At 45.0% G+C, this 10491-nt stretch overlaps 1 protein-coding gene across 1 annotated transcript; it reads right to left on the reverse strand.

Moving 5' to 3' along the window:
* Positions 1–2457: 2457 nt before the first annotated feature.
* On the reverse strand, positions 2458–10110 carry LOC103210623 (putative HLA class I histocompatibility antigen, alpha chain H). The gene is made up of 7 exons (XM_007956538.2): positions 10044–10110; positions 9475–9744; positions 8251–8529; positions 3363–3638; positions 3149–3259; positions 2678–2710; positions 2458–2528 (listed from the first exon to the last, which is right to left on the reverse strand). Exons 1-7 carry the CDS (start codon positions 10105–10107, stop codon positions 2458–2460), a joined length of 1104 nt encoding a protein of 367 aa, XP_007954729.2. The 5' UTR covers positions 10108–10110.
* Between the last annotated feature and the right edge of the window lie 381 nt (positions 10111–10491).

Consider the following 10491-nt stretch of genomic DNA (forward strand, 5'->3'; position numbering starts at 1 on the left):
TCTCACAAGCATTTAAGACCCTTGTGCCTACTTACCAAAAGAAGGATGTAGAACGTTTGCTTTGTGGACTATGTTGTGCCAATTGATATCCCATGAGACTATGAGGCTAAGACCCCGGACCAGATGACTCATTCACTAAAGGTTTTTGGCTACAGCTAAGAAGTTTTCGTAACTTTGTCCCCTGTATGCACTTTTGTATTTATGGATTATTTCCAGCATATGTAAATACATATATACAAAAATCCTCTGCCAAGTTTATATATACATGGGTATATTCTCCTTCTCACACCTGTTCAGCTTGTGTGTCTATCTGTATTTACCTCTGTTGCCTCTAACTCTCGTGATCCTCTGTGTCTTCCTTTGCCTTGACCATTTTCTGTTGATCTTCTCCGTCTATACTGCCTTCCCCTTTGCCCAAGATAATATATGTCTACCATGTAGTTAGTGGATTACTTTCCCTTCCACTAACCCCCACCCACCAGACTATCTCTTTTTGTGTGAAAATGTTTATCATAGTGATCTTATACCATATTTTCCCTTTTATGATTGACTAAATTCACTCTGCATAATCTTTCTAGTTTCATCTATGTTGTTTTGCAAATTCATTATTTTTCTTTATCATTGAATAGTATTCCATTGATGTACCATAGCTTGCTTATCCCTTCATCCATTATATATATGAATTTAAGACATTAAAAATAATAATGAGTGCTGTTAAGGTAGATTTAAGAAAGAAGATAAAATAAGGATTCACAAAACTAATCCTATAGTGAGATACATTTTCCAGAGTGAAAAACACTGATATATGCAACATATTAATCATGGAACGTCTACCTACATGAAAATAAAAGGAGATGTCTCTTAAGATATGTGATGTCTTTATTTACATGTGGTTTTAATTTTGGCCTTTTAACAACAGATATACATTATTTCTTTGCAAATAATGACAATAACTTTCAATTGAAAAATGGAAGATAATGTAAGATTTGACTTGGAGTACCTGTTATGTGTGCATCACAGAAAGGAACAAGTGAAAACTGAGGAGTGTCACATCTCTCCAAAATTGGGGGCAGGAGACCATATGATGCTGTGAGAGAAGAGAGAAGTTTGAACCTGAGTCATGTGGGTGAAGGAGTGGTGAAACTACCCAGGAAATTTACTCAGGACAGGAGCCTAGGTCCAATAGGAATGGGTAGAAAACCAGGTAATGACACAGACACTGAAGTGGGAGGTTTTACATACTTACTTATATGATTTACATGTTTACTGTATTGCTATAAATTTGAAGAAAATACTTTCTTTCTCCTCAAACAATCTGTAGAAAACAATCTTTGATTATCTTAGTTATCTAGCACTGATGTAACAGACAACCACAAGTGGATAACTTTAACAAACAGAAATTTATTTATTTACAATTCAGGAGACTAGAAATTATGAATTCAGGGCACTGGTCTTTTTTTATTTTTATTTTTTTATTGTGATTTGGGTGAAGATTTACAGAGCAAATTCACTTTCCATACAGCAGTTCACATATACTTTGTCTCATGTCATTGACCACAGTTTACAACCATGCAACAGCTCCACTCCCACTTCCTCCCCATAGTTACCTCTTTCCCGTGCCCATCCCTCCATTCACTCCTGCCCCCTGCGCTGTCTCCCTGTGCATAAGCAGCCCTTCTTTCTCCCATGATTGTTCTCTCCAAGGAGTATATCTACTTGAGGTAAATGTTTAACTCATATGCCTGTATTTTGTTTGGCTGAAGACCACAGGTGTGGGTTCAACTCCAGACCTGAAGGGCAGCTAGGGGCCATAGTCTCAGTGGTTACACCAGGCTCTATCAGACCAGCAATCCTGGTCCCCACCTTTTTTTTTTTCTTCTCCAAATGATTTTGAGTTTTGTTCCACATTGTTCTCCCTCTCTATCAAGGATCTCCTACATAGATCCCCTTCCAAGTGGATGACAGTGGTAGCCAGGCACCATCTAGTTCTTCTGGTCTCATAGTTGTATAGGCTGCAGATAGGATGGTGTACCAGTTGCTAGGACTAATTGTTTCCATGAATTTTGGTTTTCTTCATTCTTCTTTGCTCTTGACGAGGAGAGATCCATCGTTGCATCTAGATGGCAGCTTGCTAGCTTTTAAGATCCCAGTCACTACTCGCAGGGCACTGGTCTTAGGGGAAAGTTTTCTCTCCCTGTTGGCCCTGGATGAAGGTCTGCTTCTGCTTCCTGGTTCCTAACAGATTATCCATCTTCCCCCATCTCTGCTCACTCAGTTGCCCGTTAAATCTCTTTCACGTTTCAAAAGACATTGGGGCAGTAACGTCAAGCTACAGAAGAAAAGAATCATGAACAAATTCAGGTCAGTCACTGTAAGTGTTGACACTCTGAAAATGTCCAACTCCTAAGAATTCCCATAATCTGGTTGTGTCCCCTGTGCCCCAACCCTTCCCCCATGTCAGGTCTCCACCATAGTCTCACCATTAGAAACTGTGAAAGACACATCAGGGCACTGGACATTGTCACCACCTGGAAAAGCACAAAAACAGGATGTGATCAGAACCCACAGGTGATAACACTAGGAGAATGTGAATTAAGGGGTGAGAGGGCTCCTCCATAGATACCCATCTACACTATCCTAAGGGTCTTAGGATCAGCCTCCCTCCCTCCATGCTTACTTGCAGCTTGAGTGTAGTTCCCTCTTCGTCTACCTGTGGGGAGAAAGCATTCTGTCAGAGATTGGGAGGAAGCAGGACCATGAGGTCTCAGAAGAGCTGGGTAGTCCTGGACACCAGGGAAGTTCCCAGACCAGGACTACAGACCCAGAGCAGGATAAGGAAACACAAGGAAAGATGTACAGGGACTGGACCAATCACCCACCTGGGAATCTTTTCTCAGCAGAAACTTTGCCCTGTGACTTACAACTATTGCAACTCATCACTAGAACCATTAAGGTGAAAGATCTGTCCTTCATTTTCACATGTGCTTTACAGAAGAGTAATTGCTAGCACATAGGAACTCAGACTGGGTTGGCACATCTGTGGATGGTGCCTTGCCCAATGAGGCAGAGACTGCAAGGCAAATCACCTGCCTGGGACTTGATACCATCCAGTGGGACAAGAAAACTCAGACCCCACCCCCATCTATACCTGAGCTCTTCTTCCACCAGAAAACAACTCCAGCCACCACAGCTCCAATGGCCACAAGAACCATGATAACAATGATCACCATGATGGGGATGTCAGACTGAGAATGGGACTCTAGGAAGTGAAGGAGAGGTAAGAAAGCCTGACCTTGTGGCAGTTGCCCAGAAGGTCTCTTGCTTTCCCTGAGAAAAGGCTCCTTCTTCATCCCCCTTCTTACCCCATCTCAGGGTGAGGGGCTCGGGCAGTCCCTCATGCTGCACATGGCATGTGTATTTCTGCTCCTCTCCAGAGGGTACCATCACAGCTGCCCACTTCTGGAAGTTCCCATCCCCTGCAGGTCTGGTCTCCACAAGCTCTGTGTCCTGGGTTAGCTCTTCCCCGTCCCACTGCCAGGTCAGTGTGATCTCCGCTGGGTAGAAGCCCAGAGCCCAGCACCTCAGTGTGACCTCTTGTTCTGAAATGGGGTGGTGAGTCATGTGTGCCTTTGGGGGTTCTGAGGGAAAGAGTCAGAAAATTCAAGAACTTTCATTACTTCCCATAGGCCACCTGAGCAGGATTCATGTGATCATCTTGAGAATGGACAGGAAAATTGGGGGAGGGAAAGGGTTGCAAAACCCAGACCCCAGCCTATGCCAGGGATCTGGGATAATCTATTCCTTGTAAAGCTCCAGAATCAGGGTGAGGCACCCAAGAATGGAAGGCTTCAGGTGTCTTAGGGAGAGAAGAGGGATTTCTAGTTTTGACTTGAGTCCACACAGAAACTCAGAAATTAAATCAGACCTACAAATGCACTGAATGTGGGGCAGAGAACAAGGTTTGTCAAAGAATGCACCTGGTGGTTCTTAAGGTGAATTTCAGGATCAAAGGAAATGATAATCATTCAGAAATGACTTCTCTTCTAATTACCAGGGGAGCTCTGGTGGGACAGTGCCTATGGCATTTGACTGCTAACTGGAAGGCTGGTGGTTCAAATTTACCAGCCACTCCTCAGAAGGAAGATTGGGCAATTTACTTCCATAGTAATACTGACTTGGAAACCCAAGGAGGGGTCACTATGAGTCAGATCTGACTTGACAACAGTGAGTTTGTTTTTTGGTTTTCTTATCACCAGAGATCCCTGGCTGCTGTTCTGCTCTGTCATCCCCTCTGGCTTCACTCCCCCCCCCCCACTTTCCTGCCTTGTGGGTGTGGGGCCTGGATCTCTCCTCTTACCTGGATCCCCAACAAGCAGAAAAGTGGGAGACAGCAAAACCAGAGGGAACGACAGAGCAGAGCAGCAGCTATGGATCCAGGTAAGGGGAGGGACCCAGGCCCTACCCACAAGAGGCAGGAAGTGGGGGAAAGAGAAACCAGAGGGGACAAGAAAGCAGAGCAGCACCAGGGATCCAGGTAAAGGGAGGGTGGAGAGGTTTCAAGTAGCTAAGAGAGACAAACTTGTCTGTCAGTTTGATGTACTGTTGTGGCTTGTGTGTTGCTGTGAGGCTTGGAGCTGTGCCACTGGTGTTTCAAGTGTTGGCAGGGTTGCACATGGTGCACAGGTTTCAGTGCAGCTTACAGACTGAGACAGACTAGGAAGAAGGAAGAGGCCATCCACTTCTCAAAAAGTTGGCCAAGAAAAACCTTATGAATAGCAGAGAAACACTGTCTGATACATTACTGCACAACTTTATGAATAGCTTGGAAACATTGTCATATACAGTGCAGGAGTATGAGCCCTTCAGTCAGAACACTTTCAAAATAGGGCTAGGAAAGAGCAGCATTATCAGAGTAGGATCAATTACTGATTTGGATAAAGTAAAGCTTTCAAGACCTCCATCTGCTGATGTGGCATGACTCAAATTGAGGAGAAACAGCTGCAAACATCAATTAAAAACAGGAACATGGAATACACAAAGTGTGAATCTAGGAAAATTAGAAGTTCTCAAAAACAAAATAGAACATAAAAAGATTGATATCCTAGGCATTAATGAGCTGAAATGGACCAGGTTTAGCCATTTTGAATCAGACAACTATATGATCTACTATGCAAGGAATGACACTTTGAAGAGGAATGGCATGACGTTCATCATCACAAAGGATGTTTCAAGATCTGTCCTGAAGTACTATGCTGTCAGTGATAGGTTAATATCCATATGCCTACAAGGAAGATGAGTTAGTATGACTATTATTCAAATTTATCTACCAACCACCAAAGCCAACGATGAGGAAATTGAAGATTTTTATCAACTGCTGCAGTCTGAAATTGACTGAACGTGCAATCAAGATGTATTAATTATCACTGGTGACTAAAATGCAATAGTTGGAAACAAAGAAGAATCACTGGTAGTTGGAAAATTTGGCCTCGGTGACAGAAATAATGCTGGAGATTGCATGATAGAATTTTGGAAGACCAACAACTTACTCATTGCAAATACATTTTTTCAACAACACAAACAGCAGCTATATATATGTACTTCACCAGATGGAATACACAGGAATCAGATTGACTACATCTATGGCAAGAGGTGATGGAAAAGCTCAATATCTTCAGCTAAAACAAGGCTAGGAGCTGATTGTGGAGCAGAACATCAACTGCTCATATGCAAGTTCAACTTGAAGTTGAAGACAATTACAAGTCTTGAATATATCTCTCTTGAATTTAGAGACCACCTAAAGAATAAATTGATGCATTGAACACCAATGACTGAAAACCAGAAAATCTGTGGCATGACATCAAAAAGAATCATCCATGAAGAAAGCAAAAGGTCATTAAAAAGACAGGAAAGGAAGAAAAGACCAAAATGATGTCAGAAGAGACTCTGAAACTTGCCTTTGAACAGAGAGTAGCTAAAGCAAATGGAAGAAATGACAAGATAAAAGAGGTGAACAGAATATTTCAAAGAGCAGCTTGGGCAGACAAAGCCAATTTCTATAATGAAATGTGCAAAGACCTGGAGTTAGAAAACCAAAAGGGAAGAAAACACTCAGCATTTCTCAAGATGAAAGAATTGAGGAAATAATTTAAGCCTCAAGTTGCAATACTGAAAGATTCTATGGGCAAAATATTGAATGATGCAGGAAACATCAAAAGAAGATGGAAAGAATACACAGAATCACTATACCAAAAAGAACTGGTTGATGTTCATCCATTTCAGGAGGTGGCATATGATCAAGAACCAACGGTACTGAAGGAAGAAGATGAAGCTGCAATGAAGGAATTGGTGAAGAACAAGACTCCAGGAATTGATGGAATACCCATTAAAATGTTTCAACAAATGGATGCCCCACTGGAGGCACTCACTTGGTTATGCCAAGAGATTTGGAAGAGAGCTACCTGGCCAACTGACTGGAAGAGATCCATATTTGTACCCATTCCAAGGGAAGGTGATCCCACAGAATGTGGAATTTATCAAACAATATCATTAATATCATATGCAAGTAAAATCTTACTGAAGATAATTCACAATGGTTGCAGCAGTATATTGACAGAGAATTTTCCAGAGGTTCAGGCTGGATTCAGAAAAGGATGTGGAACAAGGATATCATTGTTGATGTCAGGTGGATCTTGGCTCAAAGCAAAGAATACCAGAAAGATGTTTACTTGTATTTTATTAACTATGCAAAAGCATTTGATTGTGTGGATTATAACAAATTGTGTATAACATTGAGAAGAATGGGAATTCCAGAACACTTAATTGTACTCATGAAGAAACTTTACATAGACCAGGAGGCTGTTCAAACAGAACAAGGGGGCACTTCATGGTTTAAATTCAAGAAGGGAGTGCATCAGGGTTATATCCTTTTACCATACTTGTTGTTCTTGTTGTTGTTATGTGCTGTCGAGTTGGACCTGACTGATAGCGACCCCTCCTTGGGTTTCCGAGGCAGTATCACTATGGAAGTAGATTGCCCCATTTTCCTTCCGAGGAGTGGCTGGTGGGTTTGAACCACCAGCCTTCTGGTTAGCAGTCAAGTGCCTTAGCCACTATGGCACCAGAGCTCCCAGAGCTCCCATACTTATTCAATCTATATGCTGAGCAAATAATCCAAGAAGGTGGACTATATGAAGAAGAATGTGGCATCAGGATTGAAGGAAGAATCATTAACAACCTGTGATACCCTGACGACAGTACTCTGCCTGCTAAAAGTGAGGAGAAGCACTTACTGATGAAGACTGAAGAATACAGTCTGCAGTATGGATTACATCTCAATATAAAGAAAACAAAAATTTTCACAACTGGACCTACAAGCAGCATCATGATAAATGGAGAAAAGATTAAAGTTGTCAAAGACTTCACATTGCTTGTTTCTACAACACCAATGTAAGTAGCAGTCAGGACATCAGACGAAGTATAATAGCACTGGGCAAGTTGGCTGCAAAGGACCTCTTTCAAGTGCTGAGGAGCAAAGATGTCTCCTTGAGGATGAAGGTGTGCCTGACACAAGCCATGACATTTTCAATCATATGCCTCATATGCATGTGAGAGCTGGACAATAAATAAGGAAGACCAAAGAAGAATTGATGCTTTTGAGATGTGTTGCTGGCAAAGAATGGTGAAAGTCCATTGGACTGCTAAAAGAACTAACAAATCTGTCCTGGAGGAAGTGGAGCCAGAATGTTCCTTGGAAGTGAGAATGGACAGACATCATCTCACCTCCTTCGGTCATGTTGTCAGAAGGGACCATTCCCTGGAGAAGGATGTCATGCTTGGTAAGGTGAAAGGTCAACGAAAGAGGGGAAGGCCCTCAACGAGATGGATTGACACAGTGGCTGTGGTGATGGACTCAAGTATAGCGGGAATTGCAGAGCTGGCATGGGACCAGGCGTGTTTCATTCTGCTGTGCATAGGTTCACGATGAGTCAGACGACTCGATGGCAGCCAACAACAACATCATCAGAGAGAATGGATCCCTTAAGTGTCTTTGAGAGGAAAGGATGGCTCCTCTGAGCAAGTCACTCTCTGGTACAGGACCTGGAAATCTGGGCTAACTCCTCACTCTTCATACCCATGGGAGGGGTATCTTGGCATCTATCCTATTTCCTCCCCTCCGTTTGAGAGGCCAGCAGGGCAGAAACAGTCTTAGTTCCAAGGGAGTTCTGGGAGGCACCCCACGACCCCTCCTACCTGTACAAAGCAGCTTCTCCTTCCCTTTCTTCAGGGCTCTGTGAATCCAGTCCTGGTACTTGCACTCCACAAAGTATGTCCTGTAGATCTCTGCCAAACCGGCTTCATCCCATTTGCTCTTGGTTATCTGAGCTACTGCATCTGCTGCAGTCCAGGAATGCATGTCCTCATTCAGGGTGATGTAATTGGCTCCATCATATGCTTCCTGATAGTACCCACAGAGGATGTGCCCATCGGGCCAGAAGTCGCAGCCATACATACCCTGGTAGGTGTGAGACCCTGGTACAGCCCCCTCAGTCAGCCCAGCATCCATGGTCAGCTGTGCCTCCCACGGGCTGTGACTGGTCAGAGCCTCCAAAAAACAAGCCAAACCCACTGCCATAGAGTAATGGTGACCCTGTTTAGCACAGAGTAGAAATGCCTCATAGGGTTTCCTGGGCTGTAAATCTTTATGGAAGCAAACTGCCTCATTTTCCTTCCCTGGAGTGGCTGGGGAGTTGGAACCACTCAACTTTGGTCTCTTTGAAGACTAAGGTGTGCCAAACCCAAGCCATGGTATTTTCAATTGCCTCATATGCATGTGAAAGCTGGACAATGAATAAGAAAGACAGAAGAAGACGTCATGCTTTTGAGTTGTAGTGTTAGACAAGAATACTGAAAGTACCATAGACTGCCATAAGCACTAACAAACGTGTCGTGGAAGAAGTCTAGCCAGAATGCTCCTTGGAAGGGAGAATGGCCAGACTTCGTCTCACCTACTTTGATCATGTTGCCAGAAAGGATCATTCCCTGGAGAAGGATATCATGCTGGGTAAAGTAAGGGGTCAGTGAAAAAGGGGAAGACCCTCAACAAGATGGATAGACACAATGGCTGCAACCATGGGCTCAGGTATAGCAAGGATTGTGAGGCTGGCACAGGACCTGGCAGTGTTGTGTTCTATTGTCCACAGGATCACTATGAGTCTGAGCCTACTGGACCGGCATCTAACAGCAACAATAACAACACCTTTCAGTTAGCAACCAAACACCAGAACTTGTTCAGAGCCCATTTGGTTCTACACTGACAATGAAACTGGAGCAAATGCCTGTGGCTCTTCCTTGGGGAAGGGCCAGGTAGGTCCACCACCCTGGGGTGAATGAACTTCAGACCTGGAGACTCAGGGCACCCGTGCCTGGGGTGCAAGGGAGCTTGTGATCTGCGACCTCCCCCCCCCCCCCACTCACCTGAGTCGCTCTGGTTGTAGTAGCTAAGCAGGTTCCTCAAGTACACTCGGTAATCCTGTTCGCGGGCCTTGGCTATCTGAGTAATTTCATCCCAAAAATCAAGCTCCATGAGCTCCATCCACGATGCTAGAGGCCCAGCCTCAGGTTTCTGGCCATCGCTGTCATACCTCCGGATCTGTCTGTCGTCCACGTAACCGACTGCGATGAAGCGGGGCTCCCCTTGGCCCGGCCGGGACACCGCGGTGAGGAAATATCTCAGGGAGTGGGAACCTGGGGGCAGGAAGCAGCTTTGACCCCCGACTTATGTCAGGCGCGGCGCCCCAGGTTCAGGACGGCGAGCTGAGGAATAGCTAGGAGGCTCATCGACAGAGAAGGGGCGGCGGGAGGGGCAGAGTTTGGAAGTAGGGGTGGAGAGAGAAAGGGGAGGGAGTCTGGACGGAATGGGATGCAGGGGGCTTTGGGCCGGGGACCGCGGTCCTGCGGCTTCACCGAGGGTCCAGCCTCCCCACCAGGAGGTCCCCTTGCTCCTCCCTCCGCAGAGGCCGTTTCCCTCCCGACCCCGCCCTCACCGGCCTGGATCTGGGTCAGGGCCAGGGTCCCCGAGAGCAGCATGAGGAGAGTCTGGGGTGCCATGAGTCGGATACTGGGGTTCTATGGAGAACCTACTTCCCTACTGAGCCAAGTGGAATTTTGGATAAGGAACTGCGGTTACTGGGATTGGCTTTTCCAGAAATCTGTGACCCAATGGGAGTGAGAGCTGCCTTTACGTCATGTGTGTCCAGGCAAAAGAAGTTTGTAAGGAAAAGTAGCTGCTTAGCTACCGCACAGGAGTTCTGGTAGCATAGAGGCTAAGGCACTTGACTGCTAACCAGAAGGCTGGCGGTTCAAACCCACCAGCCACTCGTCGAAGGAAGGTTGGACAATCCTACTTCAGTAGTGATGTTGTTGTTGTTGTTGTTAAGTGCCGTCAAGTCGTTTCCGACTCATAGCGACCCCATGCACAGCAGAACGAAACAC

This window comes from Orycteropus afer, unplaced genomic scaffold (assembly GCF_000298275.1).
Source record: "Orycteropus afer afer isolate SDZICR_OR568_19922 unplaced genomic scaffold, OryAfe1.0 scaffold00632, whole genome shotgun sequence".
Taxonomy (NCBI): Eukaryota; Metazoa; Chordata; class Mammalia; order Tubulidentata; family Orycteropodidae; genus Orycteropus; species Orycteropus afer.

What these genes read in the sequence shown, in the direction of transcription:
- LOC103210623 (XM_007956538.2), bottom strand. Translation starts at nt 10,107, where the DNA reads ATGGCACCCCAGACTCTCCTCATGCTGCTCTCGGGGACCCTGGCCCTG. An exon ending in CTACAACCAGAGCGACTCAG is followed by an intron (nt 8,530 to 9,474) that starts GTGAGTGGGGGG and finishes GGGCTGTACCAG; the next exon opens with GGTCTCACACCTACCAGGGT. An exon ending in GAACTACACTCAAGCTGCAA is followed by an intron (nt 2,529 to 2,677) that starts GTAAGCATGGAG and finishes GTGCTTTTCCAG; the next exon opens with GTGGTGACAATGTCCAGTGC.